Below are 25,254 nucleotides of genomic sequence, written 5' to 3'. Positions count from 1 at the left end.
AGCACAGCATTCCAGAACAGTTGAGTCTGCTGGGCCTTCTTGGTAGGCCTCAAAGGGCGCTGGTATTGCTTCTCTCGTAGCTGCGATGGCCTAGAAATGACCTCTACACCTACCATCCACTCGTTGGTGAAAGATGTGGGCAAGGAAGGAAGAAGCAAAGAAATACTGTTCTCTACTGAATCTGTATGTAAAATCTTTAAAGAGAGCAGGTACTGTCTTTCCCACCTTTGTTTGCCAGACAACCCCTCCTAGCGAGCAGTTAGTAAACATTAGCTGAGGTGACATCAGTCATTCAGTCTTTTGAACACCTCCTATGTCCTAGGCACTGTGCTATGTGCTAAGAACAGAGCTGTGAAGAAGTTTCTCACCTCAAGGTGCTCCTAGCAGGGGAGACAAATTATTTATGTGTATTCATTTATTTTTTTATTGCTGCTCAACACGTTACTAGAAACTTAGGCTTAAAACAACACCCATGATCTCATAGTTCTGTAGCTCAGAAACCCAGGGCAGCTGCCGTGGGTTCATCTAGGTTTTCCGCAAGGCCAAGGCCAAGGGCTGGGCTCTCCTCTGACGGCGCTGGGGAAGGACCACTTCATTCAGGCTGTTTACAGAATTCAGTTCTGAGGTCTGTCTTTTCCGGCTGGTGGCTGGGCCTCTTCCTTAGCCTGGAGAAGCCACTCTCAGGTCCTTATATGTGGCCTCCTTTGTGTTGAATTCTTTTCATCTCACTCACCTCTGACTGCCTGCTTTGCCACCAGCCAGGGGACACTCTGCTTTTAAAGGGCCAGTGTGATTAGGCTGGACCCAACTGGGTCACCTCACTTCAATTTAACTGATTAGCAACCTTAAATACATCTGTAAAGTTCCTTTAGCCAGGTGATAGAACACAGTCACAGGAGTATAACAGCTGGGTTGAAGATCACAGGGGCCCTTTTAGAACTCTACTATGGCAGGCAAACAAATAAGTGGTTATTGCAAAGACTGCTAAGTTCCATGAAAAAGTAAACCAGGTACTGGGATGGAGTGACGGGGTGGGTGGATGAGGGGCCTTCATGGGCGAGTCTACTTGGGGTCCCTCCTTGTATCAGTCTCTAAATATGGCCCATATCTGCCCTATCCCCTCCTCCTTAGGTGGCCTCCAGGCTGTCAAACATCTCCACATATCTCCAGTCCAGACTCTTGTTGAACTAACTCCTTGTCACCTTCATACGGATATCTATCAGGCATCTCATATGTAACACCGCTGAAAAAAAGAAGCAAAAACAAAACAAAACACAAAAACAAAACAAAACAAAAAAAAACAGGAAGAAACCCAAAAAAACAAAGACAAAAAACCTTTCTCTTAATTTTCCTTCCAAACCTGTGCCTCCCCCCAGGCTTCTTCCCCATATTGGTAATTGGTGCCATCTTTCATCCAGTTGCTGAAGTCAAAAACCTAAGAGCGCTGCTTGATTCTGCTTTCCCTCCCACTCAACTCCAGTCTCAAGTCCAGCCAATTGACCTAAACCTGTCCTCGTTTCTCCATCTCCATCACCTTATCTATCACTTTGCTCCTGCAGGAAATTTCACTGGTGGGTAAACTTCAAGTACATGAAATGCTTAGAGGGGGATCCAGTCGCTTCTGAATCGTATGTATATTCATTCCGCAAATATTTATTGAGGACTTGCTGTGTCCCAGGTATTGGGGATACCACAGTGAACCAAACATTCTTTCGTGGGCGGGGAGATGTACAGTAAATACACTGGGTGAAAATGCAGGCAAAGGAATAAAGGAAATAGCAAGTGGGACAGGAATGACCATCTCCTGGCCATATTAGTGCAAAATTGCATCCTCCCTTGAGATGGTCACTTAGGTGCCTAGGTGTGTAGGGGTGTGTGTCCTTTTTCTGCATTCACTCATTCACCCCCACTGCCTTGGTTATCATGGAAAAGTTGAGACCCTGATCAGCGGTGTCTCAAGGATAGGCAGAGTGACAGTACGGGACACATCCACCAAGGGAGGGAGGTCCTGGGTGAATTACTGACCGGAAGGGGGTAAACTAAGGCCAAAGGAAACGCGATGGGGGCCGGTTTTGAGGGACTGAACTTTTCTGGTTTGGACTATTGTGAGAGAATAAGTTCTTGCGTTAGGTTTTGGGTGAAGAAATGACATCGGTAAAGGGGGCTCAGTAACAACAGTAACTGCTGATCGGCGTTGACCCCTCGCTCGGCTTGGTACGGGCCACGTGAGCTTCTCGGCCAAGGTCACCGGCTGCGGGCAGGTGTTCGGCCCACTGCCCCTGACCGCCACCAGATCTTCCCGGGCGACCAAATCCCCGGGATGGGCAGATTCCCGGGCACTCGCCCCCACCGAGGGTGCGGGGGGCTGGGTTCTCCGCAGCCGAGCGTCCCTGGGCCGAACCGGACCTCGCGACTCAGGGGTCGGCCCCGAAGGCGGGGGACCCGGCGACAGGCCGAAGGCGGCCGGGGCGGCGCGGGGGGCGCGGCGCTGCGGGCTGCGGGCCGAGGCCACTCCCGGCTCCGCCTCTCCCGCTCCGCCTACCTCCCCGCTCCGCCCTCCAGCCCGGCACCCTCCCGCCCGCCCTGCTCGAACGGCCCCCCATGCGGATGTGACATTTCACGCCGCCGCCATTTTGAGAGCGAGCCGAGCCGAGCCGAGCCGCCGGGCGCCGCGTCCGCTGCCGGAGCCCCGACGCCGACGCCGAGGAGGCGGACGCCGCAGCGCCCCGAGCGCGGCCGGCCCGTCGCCCGCCCGCGCCGCCGCCGCCGCCGCCGCTCCCGCCGCCACCAGGCCCCGCAGGCCCTTCGCGGCCGCCCAGGCCTCCCGCCCGCCGCGCCCGGCCCGAGGCGGGCTGACTCCGCGGCCCCCGCCCGGCCGCCCTCCGCCCCCGGCCGGCCCGCAGCCCCGCAGCCCCGGCCCCGGCGGGGGAGGCGGCCCGCGGCGGCGGCGGCGGCGGCGGCCGCAGCCAGCGACGAGGCCACCCGGCCCGGCCCGCCGGCCGCCCTCCCGCCTCGGCGCCGAGATTGGGCGAATCGCGAGCAAGTACGTGCGCGTCTCCCTGCCGCCGCCGCCGCCGCCGCCCGCCGCGGGCCGCCCGGGGCCGCTGCCGACGACGCGCGGGAGGAGGAGGAGGAGGCCGCCCGCCGCCGCCGCCGCCGCCGCCGCCCCGGCTCGCCGCCGCCGCCGCCCGCCCGCCGGGCCCGCAGCCTCGGCCCCCGGCCGCAGGCGAGGCCCAGGCCGCGGCCGACATGAACCACCAGCAGCAGCAGCAGCAGCAGCAGAAAGCGGGCGAGCAGCAGCTGAGCGAGCCCGAGGACATGGAGATGGAAGGTGAGGCCGCGGGCGCCGGCGGCGGGGCCGGGGCGCCTTCCATTGTGGCCGGGGAGCCGCGGGAGCCACGCGGGGGGCTCGCCATCTTTAAGCAGGCCCGGGCAGCCGGCCCGGCCCGGCCCGCCTGCACCGTCATGCGGGGCCCGCGGGCAGGGGCGGCTCATTGTCCAGGCCCGGGGCGGCCTCCCCGCCACAAAGCGCCGGGACTTGTAAATCAGGGCGCTTCGGCCGCGGAGGGACGCAGGCGTCTTCCCGCTGCGGGGGAGCCGGGATCCCGGGCCAGTCCCGCGCGTGTCTGGCGTCCTCGGGGCCTGGTGGCCCGGCCTGGCTCTGGCAGGTAAGCGAAGGGGGCAGTGGACCCCGGTGGACGCGGGGCTCGCCTGCACCTGCCGTGCGCTTGCTCGCTCCCCCAGAGAGCCGGCCGGGTCCGGCCCAGCGGCGGTCCCCCCAGGTCGCTTCTGTTAGCACAGCACCAGCCAGCGTCTGGCTTCATTTGGAAACACCTGCCAGGAACGCAGGTGTCCTCAGCCTTTGCACTGGCCCAGAGTTCGGAGCCATGCGCTTTTGGTTTCCAAGTTACCTGCTTTTCGGGGGGTCTGGGTCCCCGACTGCGTGCGGTGCAGTCAGCATCCGGCCAGGTGTGTGTTTGAAACTACGCGAAAGCTCCGCCACTCTTGGCTGCCTGCATCCGCTTGGGACGCCCAAGGTAACTGCATGGTCGGCCCAGGTGGCAGCACTTTTCCAAGGTGCTGGACTTGGCGACAGAAGGGCTTGGTTAGAAAGGTTTGATGTAAAGGCGCTGGAAGGGAAAGGATCCTTTTGACACAGCTCAAGCCCACTTGGCCACTGGGATCACCTTCATTTTTTACGGCGCCCAGTACGTGAAAGGGTAACGTCCAAGTTGGCTATAAAAGATCATTTCTTTACATGTCGAGGGGTCAGACTTTCAGGTGTCAAAAGGAGGCACGCGAATGAACCCGACATTGAGTGTTTTGTTCTTATTATGCTTTCAGCAAGAGATCTTGGTTGGCATAAATGAATGGAGGCACTAAGGAAGTTCAGGGAGAGCAGCATTTGTCCTGTGGGGTGGCTCCGCGTGTGGGGCGCTGGGCACTCGTTGGTGGGACCACTCACCATGACTGGTAGTCCCCTGTGAATAACTTCACTGCCAATAATTGGATGTTGACTGAAAAACCGGCTTCCCAGATTGCAAAAGGCCAAGTGGCAGAGATGCCCGCAGAAAGCACTTTCCAGTGCTACTTAACAGTGGCAGTAATGGGGGACAGGAGAAATGAATCCATGCCAAGGACCGGGCCCTCTATTTCCCTTGGCCCCAGCAAGACAGTCACTTCGCAGAGCTTTTGGCAAGTGTGATCAAACCAGCTAGCTGAAGGAATACGTTGCTGAGATAATTTTGTATATTTCTTTGATGCCCCCATAACAAAAAGGGTTGCTTTCCAGTTTCCTTTTTGAGTATAACCCAGTCGGGACAAAAATCCAGTAGTGCTAGCCCATTGATTTCCCACGCTGGTCGTCTTGCCACTTTTCAAGTGTTTTTGAACACACGTGAGAATGAATGAACATGGTTCACTGAAGAGTCTCTGGCCCAGAATTGTGTCTTTGGGGAAATGCTCATGTCCACAAGTTTCAAGGATTTTTGTGTAAGACAAGAGAGTGTTGCACAGTGGTGGCATTTTCAGAAGACCACGTGTGCTTTCGAGACTACATTCTTTTCTCATGGAGTTTTAGTTTTATATCAGGGTTTCCGATAAAATCACTCACCTGCAAATTTACCAGGATCTCAAATTGGATGGCAACGGTTGCCGTTATTAACGCAGACGCCTTCAATGTAAGAAGCTCGTTTCTTCTGAGTGAATGAATCTGAGTTTCTTCCAGATTCATCGTCCAGAAGGTGTCTTATCTTTGTTGGGCTTATGGTTGTCAACACCTTGTGAGCGCCCACAGGTGTGCGGTTTAAAAGGCGGCCTGTGTCTTAGGCAGTCTACTGCAGCCTTTCTTAGCCTTTCCACTCTTGAAATGTGGTGCTCGGTTTATATATTGTGGTTTAGGATCAGGAAGAGGGAAAGAACCCTATTCAAAAGCCAGCAGGGTGGGATTTAGTGCATATCCCGTGGGGTTGGCTCCGTGTGCCCTGCTGGGACAGTGCCTCGCACCTGTTTAGTGTCTGTGCCTTGATTCCAGGAGAATCAGCAGCTGGAAATTCAGGCTTCTGATCAGCTTGAGGGCGGGAAGGCTTTGTCAATGAGGAGATTCCTGCCCGCCCCTCCTGGGCTGGGTGGTTTCGAAGGAGTCTGGGAGACTGGTTTGGTTGGTTGTTTTTTTCCTATCGAGAGGTCCGTGTTAGTTTGCCCTCCTCCAGCTCCACTTTGTCGGTGTCGCATTTGCTCTTGACTGAACTCAGTACAGTCCTTGCACATCCACTGGAGAATGGCCGTGCTCAGGATTAGTTATGTTAAACATGTCTTGTTCTGAGCAGTTAGGGAAGTTACATGAGTGGTGAAGGGCAGAGAGGGAAAAGATGCGGGGCTGTTGGCATTTCATTGGGGTGAGGGCCACATGCTTCCTGAAAGGCCCGGAGCAGCCAATCCCTCGTTTCCAGTTGGGGCCGGTAAAGAGACCTGTGCAGGTGGTGGTGGTGTTAGGTCTGGTCAGAAGTGAATGTGCTTGGCAGTTTATTTATCCACTGTCTGTGTAACTCAGAGGAGGTGCAGGCCGAGAGGCTGAAGGAATGACTTGCACAGACCTATGTCCTTTGAGTACTTGGAGACGGAGGTGATAAGCTGGTCTGTGTTACATACCCTGTCAACAGGAAGTTTTCCCAAGGCCTTGCTTCTGCTGCATAGACTGGCTAGCTCAAATGTAAATATCCTCATGTTTGCTCCCTGGTGTGGCTCTTCTGCCTTTGTGAGAAATCTGTTTCAGAGTGTAATCTCTGAGACTAACAGGGACAGACAGTTTTGTTTGACTTTTGTGCAGCACTCAGACCCCTGCTCCCGAGGCACCACGCTGGGAGCAAATCAATGAATGAGTCATATGCAGTTTCTGAAAAGAATTGACCACTACCTTCCATGCTTTTTGTTTGGGGGACAGCAGTAGTGGGTTTCTTTTTCTTTCAAACTTGTGTGGGTAAGTGGAGTTTCAAGTTATCAGGTTTGGGAGTGGAAAGTGAGTTCTCTTGCACACATGCAACCAGGTAAACCAAACTTGTGCATTTTATTATAATTAGAACGTTTCCTTTTCAAATAGCACTGTAACAAGACAAATCAAATAACGTGAGAATATTGATTTTCCTCTTACGTTAGCTTGGGTTGGTAAAAAAACTGTTTGCGAAGCTACAAAGTGAACATCAACTTGGAGAACCCAGAAGAAATACAGAATAAATTAGGCCAAACTTAGAAATATCTAATCTGATGTGAGTGAAAACTCACGGTGGGGCAGCTCGGTGCCTGAGAGTACAGGCTGAGGGCCAGGCCCGAGTTGGATTTTGCCGTTTCATTGTTGTGTGACCTCATGCTGAAGCTCGTGGTACCCCGGTTTCTGCATCCTCAAGGAGGCCGACCCTATCTCACGAGGTTATGAGGGGTGAAGGCCCAGAGCAGGTGGAGAGTGTTAGGCAGAGGTGGGAGCGTGGGACCTGTGCAGCCCGTCAGTGGTGTTGCTGTGATGGCAAAACCTTTGCGCCCCGGGAAGGGGTGCGTGAACTTCAGTTAAGAACGAAGCTTAACAAACCCAGGCGGGACAGATTCATTTTCGGTAGTATGCAGAGGTCCTAGGGTAATTACATCCTAACATGGATTAGAAAGAAAGCATAATCGGTCTCAGTCTAAGAAACATTATTTATGAAATGCTGGGCTTGATGTGCCTAGGCAAGTACTTCAGGCTAATGGTATAAATACAAGTATTTCAGGCTAATGGTATAAATATTCTAAGAAAAATTAAATGGACAGGAGAGGAGGCACGTGCACTTGGTGCGTTGTGATGCTGGTGTTGCAATTTGGTCAGCTCTGGTCTTCTCTGACTAGAGTGTTCTTGTTGCCCTGGTGTTAGAGCATCTACCTGATGAACTCACGGTGGAGACTCAGGTCGCAGCAGGCAGCCAGGCCTTTGGGAGTCGGCCTTGGATTCTCTCTGGACCCCCACACCCAGCCCTTTTGATTTCCCAGCACGCCACCCTGAGCGAGGCCCCTGTTGCCTCACACGGGGACGTTGCAATAGCCTTCTTACTGGTCTCTGCCTCCGTCTTTCCTGAATCCCACACAGCTATGAAAATGGACTGCCACAGGGCTCCTTGGCCGTGTCACCCACCTCCCTGCTTAACAAGATTCAGGTGTGCTGCCCTCCCTGTAGAGGAGAAGTCACACCGCACAGCCCAGTCTGGGCCCTCAGGGTCCTCGGGAGGCCTCGGTCTCCTTGGGGCTTCAGGCTCCCAGCACACAGCGTGGGTGGGCATAGCGCCGCTTTTGGTTCCCACTCTTGTGTAGCTGGTGATGGCTTTTCCTTCTGGAATGCAGAGCGGACAGATGCCCCACGAAAGAGGTTCAGAACCCATTCAGATGCCACCTTTTCCCTAACCCTTTCTGGTCGCCTCAGCCACTTGCCTTGTGTAAGAGCCATGTCAGCTTTTTGCCCCATGGTCTACCTGTGGGGTGGCCACCATGTACGTACCTGCCTTTTTCACTGTTGGATTGTTTGGGCTGAAGATGACCATCTTATGTTCCTTTTTTGTTAAATGTACTTGTGGGAGGTGCTCCTTCAGGAAATAGCGATTCTAAGGCTAACCGGTAGTACAGGAGCCTGCTGGCTGGCTGGCCGGCCGGGTGGTGTGTGCAAGAGTGCCGAAGCCATAAACCAATATTCTTTGATAGCTGCTAATTCAGTTTTATTGCTTTTAACGTAAGTTGCTTCAAATGGCATTTTTGATCTGTTTGGATGGAAAATCTAGATCTCCAGACAAAGACATGGATGGACCTTCATAAACTACTGGAGGTTTCTTTTGAGTATATTTAAATGTGCCTTTGTTGCTGTTTCTGGTTTTTGGATGAGTGGTGTGTAGCCTGGGTACCTCTGCTTGATTTCCAAGGCAAAGAACGTGCGCTCAGGAGACCAGGTATTTCTTGACATGGACTATGACAGAGTTCAGTGGTAAATGTCACCTGCTTCATACACTTTCTGGGAACTAATTTGGACTAGGAAAGTTGGAGGAAGCAGGATTTCAAGTGTCATGCGTAGGCAAGAAAGTTCGTTATGCCGTTTTTCTACTGCGTTAACACATGCTTTGGCTAATGAGAAGTCAGACGTGTTGAAATTCTCTTGCAGAGAAGCAGGCTTACTTCTGAGGGTTGGTGATTTAAGCTTGGGAGTTGGGGATGGAGGTGATTAGAAGTTTCTAGTGTGGGCAAATATACCAACCTGGGCAAGAACTGAACACTTCCCGAACTTGGTGACACCACTGAGTGTGAGACTAGCAAGAAAGAGGGGCCTGTGGGGGAACGCACCCTGAGCAGTAGCATTGCTGTCTGTGTGGTCGAGTGGGCACGAGTGAGGCCTAGAAGACCGCACTGGGGTTACAGTGACGGATGGCTCACTGCCTGGCGCTGGCTGGGCCCCCACTGGGCTGTGCATACACAGAGTTGTAGCCAGTTCAGCTCTTGGTCAGCCATTGTGGTGTGGGGACCACAGTTGTGAGGTAGCAGCTGGTAATACTCAGAGATGCCTAGGTGTCCTTTCAAGGGCCCAAGTTACCTGGTTGACAGGAGCTTTATCTTACTGAATGTTTGAGATGCGAATGAGGGATGTGTCTGAATCTCAAGGGGGTGGTCCTTCCTTCTTTTTGGATCATTGAGACTCTAAAAGCTATAGAGAAGGCTGTTCCCTGTGTGACCACAACAGTTCTACCTGATTTTCCTGCCTGGCATAGAATATTCGAAACCCAGGCCCTCCCTCGGTTTTGATTCCATGCCAGTGACTAAATTGGTTTTCCTGACATCCTAATACTGGGAGGGCAATGTCTTGTGTACCAGCCCCCAGAATTTCGACCAGAAGACAGTCTAGCTCTCGCAATAAGTTGTTGAACTGGCGTCTGGTTTGGAAAGCAGCTGTACGAGTATGTCTTTGCTTGGGTGGCCTGAATTGTGGAGTGAGATCACACCCCAGGGTGTAGCCACAGGTGTCTGGTGGTAATCTGTCTTATCTTGGCTACTCCTGCCACCCCACTCATGGCACTTGCAGAAAGTTAAGGGGGGGTCTTTTCCAAGGGAAGCCACATGGCATTGCTCTAATGTGGAGGCTGAGCAAACCCTGCCGCTCTACAGCCCCTTATGAAAAGGCTACAGGCCATTTACCTAGAGTTGCAAGTACATTTCATCAATACGACTTTGGGGAATACATTATATTTCAAGGCTCTTAATTGATCCTGTACAATTGCTATTCTAAAATGAGCACATGTAACACTCCTTAACATGTTTACATGGTTGCATAGTCCCGCTCTTCCTTTTAAATGGTAGGGTAAATAATTTGAAGTGTTTGCTTTTTACAGTGGTAGTTTATATTAGCTTGGAGGATAAATTAATCTGTGTGTAAAGGGGTTGAAAACATTCCACTGTTTTATAACCATCATAGACACTTGTCAGAATTCTCTGAGTCTCAGCCTTCTCTTACTTCTTGAGCTTGTGAGGACTAAGGGTGAACAGATAGGGGTGGTAATGCCTGCCCCGCAGGACGCCCTCCGAAGTGGCTGCTGGAGTGAGGGTTGCTGTGGCCTCTTGGGAGCCTAGTCTTTGGGCCATCCCTCCCCATCAGGACTAGGAGCAGTGGTGGCTGAGGGCTGCTTCTCCTGTTTGGTGTGGTGTCCGTCCGGACAGCTCTAGCCAGAATGAGTCCCCATTTCCTTGAAGCCCTCCTGGTCTCCTGTTGCTGGTACTGATGAGAACAAACTGAGATTGTTGTACTGCTTCAGTCCCATCTTTCTCCAGGAAGCCACTCATTTTCATATGGGGGTGGGGGAAGAGATGGGGGTAAGAAGACTGAGGGTTTACTGTGCTGTGCAGGGTGCTAGCCACCAGCTGCATCTCAAGTGCCACACGTGCTGGTGGTCACCACATGGGACCGTGAAATACAGAGCGTGGCCATCAATACAGAATGTGTTAGTGGCCAGCGCTGGCCTAAACAGTCTGGTTGGGTCCTGGGCTAGAATGTGTTTCTGATTGCATTAGTGTCACATTGAATGTTGGAAAGTGTTCCAGTGTGTCCTGGAATTAAATTGAACAAAATTCCATTTCAACAGTTATACTCAGAACAGACATACATAGGAAGAATGGGGAGAATTGCAGAAACTGTACATGCTTATCAAAAGTATGTGTATAGGCCATTAATATAAAGAAACACTGTTACAATTCCTATATTAGAAACCTATATACACACTTTGAAGAATGCAGTTTACAGGGATAGTTTTTCTTTTTAAACTTACTTTAAGTGTGTTTTCCCAGGACCCATCAGCTCCAAGTCAAGTAGTTGTTTCAGTCTAGTTGCGGCGGGCACAGCTCACAGTGGCCCATGTGGGGAATCGAACCGGCAACCTGTTGTTAAGAGCACCGTGCTCTAACCAACTGAGCTAACCGGCTGCCACATACGAATAGTTTTTGAAGTAACAAATAGTCTTGCTTGCTTCCTGCCCTGCTCCTCGGAGAGGATGTTGTTTATTCAACCTGCCACCGATACTCTTGTGAATCCAGTGCTACAGAGGTGGTGATGACGATGGGAGAGAGCTTGGGAACGATTTTCCACAATTTATCTGTAGATGGCTTCAACTATGGCGTATGCACTTACAGCTACATTATCTTTCATTGAAAGAAATGGATTCTGGGTTATATCTGCTTTTGGGGTGCAGTTAACACTAACCAGAAAGTCTCCCGAGCTGTAATGGTGACACGCAAGTTGGATAGCACCCCAGCCGACCCCAGCGGGCCCGCGCTTGGGTGTTGCAGGAAAGTTACATTGCTGAAAAGTTTCTGTGCTTGTTCTTGCTTTTGGCAGGTCCTCAGAGAGGCACCTGTGCTTCTCTGCACAGGGCATCTTTGGCTTTCGCCCCACCCCCTTGGCTTGCTTGCTTTCCACAGGCACGGGGGACGTGGCTTGCTTCTCTGCCTGTGGCCCCTCGTGGCAGCAGAACCGTCTTTGCTGTGACGCTCCCAAAGCCTGGTGCAGGGCTTTGGTTCGTTGATCAGACATTTATGAGACCACTCGGGACTGTGGCGGGTACAGTGCTGGCCGCCCCCGCTGGACTGGACAGCCTCATAGTGTGAAGGCGCCTGGGAAACATACACGGGGGGGCCTCAGGGAGGGTTCTGATGGAATGGTGGGGGACGGTGGCAGGACGGGCCGCGGTGGGGAAGGGGTGGGTCAGTGGAGGCTTCCTTCACAGAGGAGGTGACACAGCTGAGTTTGCCAAGTGTGTGGGGTGTGGGCTGCAGTGGTCAGAGGAGGGAGGTCTAGAAGAGCAGGATGAGATAGGGCACAGCAGGTCTCTGACCGGTGGGTGAAGATCTGTGGGCAGCAGAATAATGGCCCCCAAAGGTCCATGCCCCAAACCTTGGAACCGGTGACTGTGTCACCTTACGGGGCAAAGGGACTTTGGAGATGTGATTCAGGATCTCTAGGTGGGGAGATGAGCCCGCGTTATCCAGGTGGGCACTATAATCACAAGGGTTCTTCCATGTGAAAGAGGTTTGACGTGCCGTGGGGTGTGAGAAAGCCCGCGCTGGCCTTAAAGAGGAAGGCATGCAGGAGCCGAGGAACGCAGACAGCCTCTGGAAACTGGGGAAGGCGAGAAAACACATTCTTCCCTTGGGTCTCCAAAGGAACATGGCCTGTCCAACACCCCGAATTTAGCCCAGTGAACCCCTTTTTAAGACTTGCAGACCTCTAGAACTGTAAAAGAATAGTGTGTGGTGGGAAGCGATGAAGTTTGTGGTAATTTGTTTTAGCAGCCGTCGGAAACTAATACAGGATCTAAGCAGGTAGGGAAGAAGCAGCCGGTGGGTGCCCAACAGACACAGCTGGGTGAGTGCGGGGGCAGCCCACCCTCAGCCCCCACCCTCGCGAGGACTTCTCACGCTGCCGGTCATGTGGTGTGCGTGCTGTACTGTATTAACTCCATCACCTTCCTACAACCCATGGAAACAGGTGCAGCAGCAGCAGCTTCCCCATTCATAGCAGGACAGACAAGGCGCTGAGCAGCTTATGTTTCTCGGGGTCAGCGATGGCATGGGAACCCACACAGTCTGTCTTCACAGCCACGTGCAGTTCATCAGAGCCAGTAGACCCAGGAGTCATAGTGCTCACTGCTTTTTAAACTGCAGCACTCTGCTGCCTTCTCCCACCTTGCTTCTCTCACCACCCCACAGTGGCAGGCTGCAGTCGGGCTTCCTTGTCTGAACGTTTTTGTGTGGTTCACCACATGCTTTGAATATAGAAAGTAGCTCACTGCCAAAATTGGCTGGAGCCACCCTTAGTGTTCACCAAGTGGAATATGGTGGCAGAAGACACAGAACAAAATAGTACGAGATTTTACAGGTAGATGCCGCCCTCCTTTGAGAATCGAAATAACTGAATTAGCTATTCACTAATGTGTTATAATAAGATCCCGAGCTGAAATGAATCAGCCCTAAAGCAAACCAGTCAGGGCTCTGGGTATTTGGAGAAGGCCCAAGTCTTGGCAGCTGGCGCTCTGGGCACAAGCCTGCTGCATTTCACTGTACCCAGTTCTGTGCACCGACAGGTTAGCTAGTGATTGAGCCAAGGTGTAGACCTCGACCACTTAGGTCCTGTCCCCACAACACTGCGTCACAGACCGGCAGCCCCCGTGTGGCATGAACCTGGCTGCTCCCCTTGCTCCCTGCGCTGTTTTGGACCCCCGACCAGCTGTGATGTTTCTCCTCCCTGTTGTCTAAAGCATGTAGTTTCTGTCTTAAGACAGCAGCTCTCACAGGTGGAAGGAGGACGGGGTCAGTCAGAGGTACCTGAACTGGGCAGAGGTTGAAAGGAATGAGGTGGCTTGAGAGACCAGTCTTCTTGCTGCACTGACTTCCAGAAAGCTCTGTGCTATTGTTTCTGTGGCATATTTTGAATCTTTTCCTTTGGGGCCTCTTTTCCTGACCGAGAATTTTAAAATAGGATATCTATCTTCATCGCAACTTTGGGAAGCAAGTTTAGTTGGGAAAGTGATTGTAGCCGTCAAAACTGTAGCAAAACAGTTTTACATGTACCGAAAGCCTCACTTGGTTTGACGTCAGTCTTGCCTATTAAGTCACTGGTTGAAGAAAGCTTAAATGGCCTTTTGGTTTTAGTTTTTCTGAATGTCCCCTCTGCTGTCACAGTGCAATGCAGGACCCATCTCCTGTGCATGGTGTGTGAGCAGGGGGGACTTATGTTTCTGTGATTTCCTCTAAAAGTATACTGCATTAGATGGGTGATTTCAGTCATCGTGCAGGTAGTAGAATAGGGTATTTATGGGCCATCGATGGTGTGTGAGTTCCTGCCGGGTAAAAATAGGAAATGGGAGACACAAATTCTGGCCTCAAGGAACCTGGTCAGGAGGGCAGCTGTCCACAGAACAAGTGAGAACAGCAGACGCTAACTGCCAGTGTGATGAGCGGTGGGTTGGCGAAGTCCAGACCGTCAGGCGAATGGATTTGGGGTGTCCGGAGAGGATGCGAATAAGTGAAGTGACCCGTGGGCCTCCTAGTGGTGAAGGGAATGGGCCTTGCGGTGACTAATTCAGTTCCAAGGTGCACGGTGACCAGTTGCCCTGCTTATGTGCGAGTTAGTGACAGGTGGCTGTGGCCTCCTTCAGCACTCGGTTCACAGGGATTGTGATGTTAAAAGCGTGGTCCCTGCTCACCTGTTAAAAGTCTCCAGGATTAATCTAAAGTTGGTTATTAATTACCTTGAGGATGGGCGTATGGGGAGAGGAGAATTACCACTGCAAATCTAAATGCTTTCTGTTATGGCCAGTATTGAAATCTAATTTCTCTTTTGATGAAGTTAAGTCCTATGATTTTTTTTTTTTTTTAAACAACTTTATTTTTCTTAAAATACTGTATTCATTTTGGGTCTGTTGCTATCAGAGGGCACTTGATCGTATAATTTTGTTTTAGAGCAGAGCGTGCGTATTATATACTCAACTCTACAGGTGAAAAAAACCAGGCTCTGAGGGATGAAGTGATTTCTAGACCTGCATTGTCCAGTATCATGGCTGATTAGGTTTATATTAAAATTAAACATTGCCTTAGTCCCTCTAACCATATTTCAGGGGCTCAGGAGCCACATGTGGCTTGTGGCTTCTGTCTTGGACAGTGTGGCTGTAGAACATCTGCAGGGTCACAGAAAGTTCTGTAGCCAGTGCTGTTCGAGTCCCAGCCTGTGAAGTGGCTTTTAGCTTTGCCTTTCTGGTGGGCTTTTTGCCTTGAACAGGATTGTTTAGCATAATGGAAAACCAAGAATTTTTCTTCTGTGATGACCTAGGAAGAAGGTTCCCCTAACAGGTGCCGCGTGGTGAATACCTGCTGGCCCTCCGGCAATCACTGCTTCAGGCACTGGGGGGGGCGGGCGGGTAACAGAGGTGAAAAAGTGCTGAGATGCCTGTGCTTCAGGAAAGTCAGCAGGATACAGATGGGTCATGTGCATACATAATTAATGCAGGATAGAAAGTGATGAATGCCACAAGGGGTGAAGAGATAGGGTTCTGGAAGTTGAGAAGAGAGAGATCACATCAGGCTGTGAGGAGCTAGGATGCTTGGTGAAGTGGTGCTCGCAGTGGCTGCGAGGGTGGCTAGGATTGGAGTTCAGGGAAATTGGAGGTGAGAGTGCCAGGGGCAAGGTTTCTGGGTTGATGAAAACAGAGGCGCCGTCTCTGTGCTCTGTGTTTCCCGGTCATAGCCATTGTATTGTAATGAACACATCATGCTGTGTGCTTTTCTCTCTCCCACTTTAGGTCTGGGGCAGAAAAGCAGGGACTCCAAGCCAAGGTCATTTTCTAAGCCTTGAACAGTAGTTTCTCTTCGCATAGTACCAAATAATGAAATGCATTGCATGTTTACGTTTTAGTTTCAATCAGACTGGAACATGCCACAATGTTAAATGCCAATTAACCTTAATTTTACCTGCTTTGGTAACAGCTTAAAGGGTTAGATCTGCCCTTTTGTAATTTTTTTTTGCTAAAATGTGTTAGTAGCAACTTACATTGAGATATAATTCACATATATCACAATCCACTCATTTAAGGTGTATAATTCAGTGTATTTTAGCTTAGTCACAGTTGTGTAACCATCAACACCGTCAAATTTCAAACATTTTCATTACCTCAAAAAGAACTCCTGTATTCCTTAGGGCACTCCCTGTCTCCCCCCAAACCCCAGACAACCCCCAGCCTATTCTCTCTTCGGATTTGCCTGTTGTGGACATTTCATATAAATGGATTCATACATACGTATGTCGCCTTTTGTATTTGGCTTTTTTAACTGAACATAATGTTCTCGGTTTATCCAGGTTGTAGCGGGTACCAGTGCCTCCTTCCTTTTTAGTGCAGAGTACTGTTCTGTCCGGGGAACCTCGACCTCTGTTGGATCAAGAAGATGTAAAGGCTCTCAAGAGTCTCTGTGATAAGTTTTATTCAGTATTTTTATAAGGGGCTTGGAACTTTTTTGTGGTTATGAATGTGCTTCACTACTAACTTGAATTAACTGGGAGGAGGGTATCTGTCAGTTTAGGGTCCTTTCAGAGCATGAGAGCAGCAATAGAGATATTAAAGGAATTTACTAGATTTCACGGTGCACAGCTGTGGGAGCTGCTGGCAGTCTGTGGATTCTGGGTCTGGTGCTGGAGCAGAAACCTGTCAGGCATGCAGTCTGCAAGGGAAGCACGGCATCCACTTCAGGTGCCAGGGGTCTCACAAAGCCAGGCGCGCTCAAGGCAGAGATACAGGACTATAGCCCAGGGACAAGGGAATGTGGGGCTCCTTTACTTCCGTCCCCCAGATCACTGGCAGAGTGTCTGCAGTGGGAACTCTGCAGGGAGGGGCCTGTAATTCCAGCTTAGCTAAGGCAACACACCTCAAATCCACCCTCAGTTTCGTCTTTGGACTTTCAAAACCTTTTTGTTGTCAGGATCCTGTTACAGTTTGAAGTTAATGACAACCCCAAAGAGCTTTAGGGTAGGTGGGTTATAGCTATCATTATTTGCCGTATTAAAAATGGAAACTAAGGCAGTCTTAGGTATTCATTTAAAAATTATAAACCATTACATGGTAGCACAACACACTTTTTATGGGAAATAATTACTTTTCAAAACAAAAAAAATAAGGAGGAATGACATTTTTACCTTTTTGCAAATTTCTTTCATTGTCTGCTTCATAGAAGACAGCTGGATTCTCATAGCTGCTTCTGCTGTCAGTTGCGATGTAATTTTAGTGGAAATATAAAGAAAACGTAGCTTACAGAGGCATACGGCTAGAAGAGGGAGCAGTGCTTTTAAGAGCCATTTCAGATACTTGTGGCACTTCTTTGCTACACCAAAGTGTGGCAGCTTCTTAAGGTTAATAGCAACTTGAAACGGTGTGAATTAGCGTCTCATGTTCTGTTATATTAAAATTCATTGGTTTATCTTGTACTTTGAATGCGTCTTTTCTAATATCGTTCATTGATCACTTGGAAAATACTGATTCCCTGAATGCTATGCAGATTTTCTAAATGTTGACATATTTCCTCATGACAGTTACATTAAAAAACTGAGTGTAAGTGCCTAAAACATCACATTCATATGGTAGCAGCCTCTGCTATTAGCCTGATGGGGCAGGGCTGTAGTTCTAACTGCAGAAAGCTCATCGGGACAGAGAGAGCAATGACTTTTGTTCTGTACGTAAGAGTCATAAGAGTCGTAAAGCTCCTTGGCCCCGGGGGTGGAGGTGGTTTGGATGGTAATTCGTGGCAGGCTGGTCCTCCCCAGCAGTGGGGTGTCCACTTCTGCACCACCTGGTGCCATGGGGAGGGGGGTGGGCAGTGTTGGATGGTCCCTGCAGTGGGGACGTGCCATGGATTGGGGAATGGAGACCAGAACTTTTTTCCACTTAAAGGTGTATGTAAGATGGTCCTGTTAAGACGAGTAACAAGCATTTCATAAAAATTCAAGGAGAGAGCATTTAAACCAGAAGTAATTTGTGATTATTTTGCTTTCTAATCCTTCACGATAGCCAACATTCCACTTACTGATATTTATTCTGTTTGTAGCCCCCCTCTCCCCCGCCTTTTCTCCATTTTCTAGTAGCTTATGTGAAACACAGTTGAAACTCTTTAGGAAATCAATCCGAATTTAAATATTACTTGTAAACAGCTCACCTTGTTTATGTACTTGAATTCACTGGAGCAGAGTACATGTGTATTATTAAACCAATGCTTCAATAGATAGTTTTCCATTTTTTTTTTTTTTTTTTTTTTAAGATTTTATTGGGGAAGGGGAACAGGACTTTATTGGGGAACAGTGTGTACCTCCGGGACTTTTCCAAGTCAAGTTGTTGTCCTTTCAATCTTAGTAGTGGAGGGCGGAGCCCAGCCCCAGGTCCAGTCACAGTTGTTAGTTGCAGGGGGCGCAGCCCACCATCCCTTGTGGGAGTCGAACTGGCAACCTTGTGGCCAAGAGCCCCCAGCGCCCCAACCAACTGAGCCATCCAGCTACCCGGGAGCTGAGCGGCAGCTCATTGACTTCATTTTAGTTGCGAGGTGCAGCCCACTGGCCCATGTGGGAATCGAACCGGCGACCGTATTGTTGTGAGCGTTGGCTCTAACCACTGAGCCAACCGGCTGCCCCATCTTTTATAATCTTTTAGTTATCTTTTGCCAAATAACTAAAAGCTCTGAAACCACACACCGAGGAAGTATTGATTTAGAGAGTTATTAGCTAATCATTTCTTATTGTCCTCCTTGCTCGACAGGTGTTTTCCCCCCTTTTGTCTCTTAAATTACTGTACAGTGAAATTGACTTGGGGATACAGTTTGTGACTTGAACACATTTTCGATTTGTAATTACTACCACAGTCAGGGCAAGAACAATCCCCACACTCCCCAAACTGCCTTGTGCTGTTCCTGTGTAGCCACATCTGCCACCTAACGCTGACCCCTGGCAACCGCTGATGTGTTCTCCACTCCTTAACAGTTTTGTCGTTTTGCAAATGTCATGCAAACAGACTCAGACAGCGTGTACGCTTTTTCGACGGGCCCTTTTCCTTCAGATCAGTGCCTTTGAGAGCCGTCCACGGTCGGCGTATCACCAGTCGTTTTCCTTTTCACAGCTGAGCAGTATTCCATTTACGGACACACCGCAGTTACTTACCTTCTCCCACCGAAGGACGTGTGGGTTGTCTCCAGGTTTTGACAGTAATGAAAAAGCCACTAAGTATTCACGCACAGGGTTTTTGTGTGAGCAGAGTACAGGGTACTTTATAAACTGCCTCACTGTCTTCCTGTGCCTGTGCCACCTTTGCCACCATCAGTGTATGAGCCATTCTGTGAGTGCCTGGCTGGCAATTGATGCTGTCAGTATTTTTAATTTTAGTTAGCACTTTAGGTTGGATAGTGGTATCTTATTGTGGTTTTAGTTTGCATGTATCAATAGCTAATGGTCAAACATGTTTTCATGTGTTTTGTTCCCATCACTATATCCTCTTTGTAGTATCTGTTCAAGTATTGCGTTATTTTTTAATTGCTGTCAAGTGTTGAGAGCTCTTGGTGTATTTGGTATCCTTTGTGAGAGAGGTGATTTGCAAAGATTTTTCTCCCAATCTGGATCTTGTCTGTCTTTTAACAGTGTCTTTCTGGAGCAAAACCTTTTAGTTTTAGTCAAGACCAGTCGATCAAAATTTTATTTTATGGATTTTGCTTTTGGTGTAATGACTAAGAAGTCTTGGCCCCATCCCATGCGTTTTCTCCTAGAAGTCTTAGTTTACAATTTTATATTTACAGCTATGACCTGTTATGAGTTAACTTTTGTATAAGGCATATAATTGAGGTTCTTTGTTTTCGCCTGTGGGTGTCCAACTGTTCCTTTACCATTTGTTGAGAAGACTGTCCTTTTCCCATTGAATCGCTTATACCTTTGTCAAAAACCAAATAGTGATGTTCATGTGGGTCTGATTTTAGACCTTCCTGTGCTGTTGTTGGGCGGCCTGTGCCTTTGCTAATGTAACTCCATCTTGGTTACTGGAGCTTCATGGTGAGTCTTAAAAATCAGGCAGTATAATTCTTCAAATTGTGTTCTTTTCAAAGTTGTTCTACTCTATTTTCTTTACCTTTCTATTTAAATTTCAGAATCAGCTTGTTTATAGGTATAAAAAAATGCTGCTGGGACTTGGTTGGAATGGTATTCAGACATACAGGTTAATTTGGGGAGAACTGACCTCTTCACTGTGTTCTGTCTCCCAGACTGTGAACGTGGTGTGTGTCCTGTGCCAGCAACCTCACCTCTTGAATGTCCAGTTTTCACAGGGGACGTCACTGGGGCGCTGAAGACGTTCAGGGTCTCTACTGGTTTGTGGGTGGAATGGTCCACTCCTTTGAAACATTTTTTAAAGAATGAGATGAGATTTTCTTTGCTACTGCTGGGAAACTAGTGTTCCAGGAACCTTTAAACCACTTCTTTGGCCACTTGTTTTTTTTCAGAAAGTTTTGAATGTGGGTGTTCCTTTAAATACCAGATGGGCCCCCACAAAAGCAGGGCAACTCCTGAGTGCTGGTCTGTCTACACCAAGGTGTACAAAACAAACAAACAAAAAAAACAATTTAGTCTTCTGCTGAGGTTATTCTGTTGTTGTTTTTATTCAAATAAAGGAGCTCACTTGGAATTAGCACAAGAGTTTGAAATCTCTGTTCCTCTGACCTCAGCCCCATCAGGCCCCTCCCAAACTGCCTGGTCTTTTACAGGAATTTTTAAGGGAAATCCAGGCATCTAAGAGAGGACTCTCGCTGCCTTTTGCTGAGGTGTAAACTGACCTTCCTGGCCACCGATTACTCAGGTTTTGCTCTGGGGCTGCTCCAGGGTTCCCACTCCCTCCTGACTCCGAAGGTGCACGCTCTTCCCCCATCTCCGCGCAGCTCGCAAAGGTTACTGAGGGTGTCATTTTCTGGCAATATTTTGGTTGTACCTTTTTGTGCCATGATTTGCTTTGCGTGTATGTGTATGGTTTTACTTTTGTTATAAAAGTAATACACGCTTACTGAAACATTGGAACAGCATGGAAGCAAGAAAGACTCCATTCCACAGAAGTAAACATTGTGTACTTAGTGTATTGTGGAGATTGTCCCAGGTCCTTAGGAGCAGCTTCATTCATTCTGTAGGTCATCTGAGTAATTTATTCACTGACTATTATACTCCCTTATTGTAGTATTTAAAACTACTTGAATGTAGAGTGAGTTTACACACGTAAGTAACCTTTGTAGATAATTGAATTTTTAAAACATCAAACTGTGTAATATTATTTTTAGAGAAATGCTGCAGAAAGTGAAACATTCATACGTGGCTCACTTGCTCAGGTTGCTCACTAGGCACAGCATTTACTATGAAGAGCTCTCAGAAGCCTGATTTGTGGGACTGCTTGTCCCCTCGTGAAACGGCCCGTTTCTGTTAAGTCCTCCTCTCCCTTGAAAACAACACAAAAAACAGAGCTTGAGATGGAATTCACATACTTGTAATTCACTCATTTAAGATGTACAATCCAGTGGCTTTAGTATATTCCCAGAGTTGTGCGACCATTACCCCCGTCAGTTTTGGAAGGTTCTTATCACACCAGAAAGAAACCCCCCAGACCCCCAGCTACTCTCCCTCCCATCTCCCCACCCCCCACCCCGCCAACTCTAGGCAGCCGCGGATCTGCATTCTGTCTAAAGATTGCGCCATCCTGGCTGGGTACTTCATATAAATGGAGCCGCACAATACGTGGCCCGTGGTATTGATGGGCATTCGTGTTGTTTTCAGCTTTGTACAAAGTGGCACTCCTGTGTAAGAAATTTGCTTGTGTATATCTTTGGGCATGCGTTCTAGTTTTCTTTGGCATGGATTTCTAGAAATCACATTTTGAGTGAAAGGATATTTGATTTTTGGTTTTAATAAATACTGCCTTTGGGTGGAATAATTAGAATTTACACCCAGCCAGACACTTGACACGCCATTTTTGCAAGACCCTCAGTATCAATTTCCAATCATTTGTGATGTAAGTGTAAAGATGGTATCGTGTTAATTTGGGAAGTTGGGCATATTTGTTAGTCTTTTTTTATTTCTTATGAATTTCTCTCTTGTAATTGGGTTGCTTCTTCTTGATTGTTAGGTACTCTGTGTATTCTGCATATCAATCCTTTGGCTATTCTGTGTTGCAAACCTTTGCTACCTTTGTCCTGTAGCTTCCACGAAGCTCTGTCTCTGCCCGGCACACTGGGACGTCTTTCCTTTCCCGCACGTGGACTGTACTACGCAACACAGCAGATAATGTCGGTTTTCTTTTTTGTGGACAAGACTAGATGTGCAAGAAAGCATTACAGATGTAATGAGAAGCTCTGCAGTTGTGCCTGATTGCACGCCCTTCAGTGCTCAGCCAGCATTCACACGAGTCGTCAGTCAGGGTTTGTGGGACAGATGTGATTGGTAGTTAGGACGATTCTCCAGGGAATAGATGGGTTTTCTATAATCGAGGCAAACTGAAAGCCCCAAACAAATAGTTTTATTTAAGGAACACAAATTTATATGTGGCCTTCTTTGGGGCTTTATTTTCATATAACCAAATTGGGATTGTTTTCAGAGTACAGAGCTAACTGCCAGGTTTCAGTACAGTAGGTCTACTTTGAACTTCAGGCTCCACTACTTAGCAGCTGGGCAAGCACTGGCCTCAGGCTCTCGGGGCCCACCAAAGGCAGAGGACCAGAAAAGTCCCGCTTTGGTAGGATTGGATGGACTGCCCCCAGGAGTTAGCTCCCAGCCAGCTTTGTGGGGTTGCATGTAGCGAAGTCGTGTAAAAAAGTCAGGAAAGTAATAAAATCAGAACATTTAAGAATTGTGGTATTGATTAAGGCACAATTTCGTTATTAATCATATGACCAAAGAAATTCACAGAGCTGACGGAGGCTGCCCTGCTAACCCGGCAGGCTAGCTCCGAGCGGCACCCATGCCCTCTGCAAGGGCGCTTCTGCCTGTGATGACGAGGGCAGGCTTGACCAGATGGGTGTATGGGGTTGGCAGCCAAGGGCCAAACACTGGGGCCACCTTAGCTCTGGTTGACAAGAGAGCTGTTCTTTGAGCAGCGCTTTCAAGGCCGTTGTGGCTTCCCCTTCATTTGGCTGCAGGGGGGTGGGGTGGGGGTGGAGCAGACGCCCAGCAGGAACGTTGGGAACGAATCAAATTTAGTCCTTATCCTGGTCATCAAGGCCTGGGCCCTGTCCACTTTCTGTCTGAACCTCATCTCCCACCTTCTCCTTGCCCTCTCTGTCTAGGATCTGTGCCCAGCTGGCTCCTTTTCATTCGTGGTTTCCACCTGTGTTGCCTCTTCCATCATGCCTGATATGTCTAAGCCCTGTGGCTCTGTCAATACTTTCTTCCCTCCATTGCAATTGATTGTCCCTTATTGTTTCCTCCCTCAAGAAAGTAAGCTCCTAGGGACCAGGGAGCGTATCCACTCGGTTCCCTCCTGATCCCCAGGGCCCCACCCAGCTCGTGGCACACACAAGGTGCTTGATTCGTAGGTTGGCTAACTCCTGAGGGAAGAGTGTGTGCACGGCCCGGCCCTGGCTGGAGGTGTGTGCCTTCACCCCCCAAGCTGTTCCTGTCTGGGAAAGAAATAATTAGAATGTGTTCTCTGTTGTTTCTGTCATTGCCGGCAAACAGTCTGCCCACCTTTTAGGGGGATGTCCTTGGTAATGGAACCATAATGGATTGGACATTATCTTTTTTGAAGCGTAGTTGAAGTTTTCCACTCAGGACCACATTCAGAAATTGACTGCTTCTGAGAGGTTTCACTTTCCTAGCCAGGCACCGTGGGAGTGAGGACGGGAACGCGCGTGGGAGTTTCCTTGGGGGCCGTGGGCACTTGGTCTGTGTGACGGGGAAGCTGAGTTTGTTGGCAAATGGGCCACGCTGCCTGGCTGGCATCTCCTTCTCCACCCAGTGGCTCTAAGGGTGGTCAACTTGGGGGCCGCTGAGTCCTGGAAGGGAGAGAAGACTGACAGACCTGGGGTGAGAGCAGAGCAGTTCAGACCTGTGAGCGCTCACCGTGTTTATATCCTTGTAAGAACCTCACCCCGTTGGTCCCAGCTGAGGCCCAGTGCTGCCTTAGAAAACAGCACTGCCTTAGTTGACTCCACGGCTCCCGAGCTCTCCCACAGAACTGTTTTCTCAGAGTGTCAGCGTGGCCCTGGCTTCTGGACACCCTCCCTTTGTAACCGGTCTGATTGCTCTCCCCTACTTCTCAGGCGTGCTTGTTATTACTGCACGTGTTTCTCACCGCTGGCTTGTCAGCTGGCTTGTCAGCTTAGAGCGAGCTGCTTCCATACGTACGTTGAGGATTTTTTCTGGGCCAGAACATCAAGAAATCGATTGTCTTTAAATTCTTCAAAATAAAAGTAATGGAGCTCTGCGGAGGATCTGGAAGAGTTCTCCCGAACAGCGTGTGAACTTTGGGTTTCAGCTGTTCCGAGTGTTTGGTGGTGGCCTGGCTCTCGGACGGACGCATTGGGCAGAACACTATTACACTTGGGGGGACCAGATCTTTTTGAGAAAGACCTTGTTACAAAGTGTGTAGTAGGGCAAAAATCATAGTACAGAGTTGTTGGCTGGCACATCACTCAAGTGGCAAACCCCCCACTGCTCCAAAAAAACCCACAAAACTGGACATAGTCCTCTGTAGGGGAGTGGGTGAGTAGATCGTGACGTATGTTCTAGTGCTGCTCAAAACGAAATCCATGTACATATTTATGCATGTGTGTGTATGCCAACCTTGGATAGCTGTAATTTGTTCATGCAGCACGAATAGTGTATCATTTTTTGTTCCTGACCAACAGTGCACATGCGCACTGCATATGTATCTATATATGAACATTGAGGGAGCCTGGAAAGCAACACATCAGACAGTGGCTTCCTTCACATTCGACTTGGAGGGGGAAGGTCGCTATTTCTCCTTATGCATCTCTGCACCCCTTGCCTTGCTACTGTGAACGCTTCATTCTTTAAAGCCCATTAGTAAAAATAAATATGAAATCAGGACCTGTACAAAAATGTGTGTAGCAGCTGTATTTGTATTATCCCTAAACTGGAAAGAGCCCAGGTGTTAGCAGGTGAATGGTGAGGCAGTGTGTGTCTCTGCCATGGACCCCTGCTCAGCAGTGTAGGTCTCGGGAGTTCTGCTGAGTGTCAAAAGCCATCCCGTGTCGTTTCTGTAGCATCTCTGAAACGACAAATTACGGATGTGGAGATTAGTCATTGCTAGGGGTTCCGGGGGCGCATAGAAGGGAGGTGGGAGTGGTCATGAAAGGGCCCCCGAGGGGCCTCGTGTCGGGACTGTTCAGTATCGTGACGGGTGGACACACAAAACTGCACGTCACAGAGTGCGTGCAAGTCAGTAGGAGCAGGAGTAGTGTATTGTCACCATTAGCGTCCTGGTTGTGATGTATTGTACTATAATTTCGGGAAATCGTGCTGTTGGGGGAAATTGGGTGAAGGGAAATGGATCTCTTATTTCTATAATAATTGTGAATCTGCAGTTATCACAAAATAAGTTTAATAGGAAAATGAAATCGAGGTGCCAAAGTGGAAATTGCAGGAGTGCGGGTTATGTTGCGTGGCATCTAAAGCATAGCCACAGAGTGAAGGTTGTCAGCCGT

At 49.3% G+C, this 25,254-nt stretch overlaps 1 protein-coding gene across 1 annotated transcript in view; it reads left to right on the top strand.

The window, feature by feature from the left end:
* Nucleotides 1-3,162: 3,162 nt before the first annotated feature.
* USP7 (ubiquitin specific peptidase 7) overlaps nucleotides 3,163-25,254 on the top strand; it is a 61,559-nt gene continuing 39,467 nt past the window's right edge. The window contains exon 1 of the mRNA XM_019718824.2: nucleotides 3,163-3,331. Coding sequence (XP_019574383.2) covers nucleotides 3,250-3,331 — 82 coding nt within the window. The 5' untranslated portion in view covers nucleotides 3,163-3,249. The remainder of the gene's footprint in view (nucleotides 3,332-25,254) is intronic.

The sequence above is a fragment of the Rhinolophus sinicus genome, linkage group LG18 (assembly GCF_036562045.2).
Source record: "Rhinolophus sinicus isolate RSC01 linkage group LG18, ASM3656204v1, whole genome shotgun sequence".
Classification (NCBI taxonomy): domain Eukaryota; kingdom Metazoa; phylum Chordata; class Mammalia; order Chiroptera; family Rhinolophidae; genus Rhinolophus; species Rhinolophus sinicus.
Note: the sequence above shows the minus strand (reverse complement) of the source record. Positions and strands in the feature narration are given on the sequence as shown.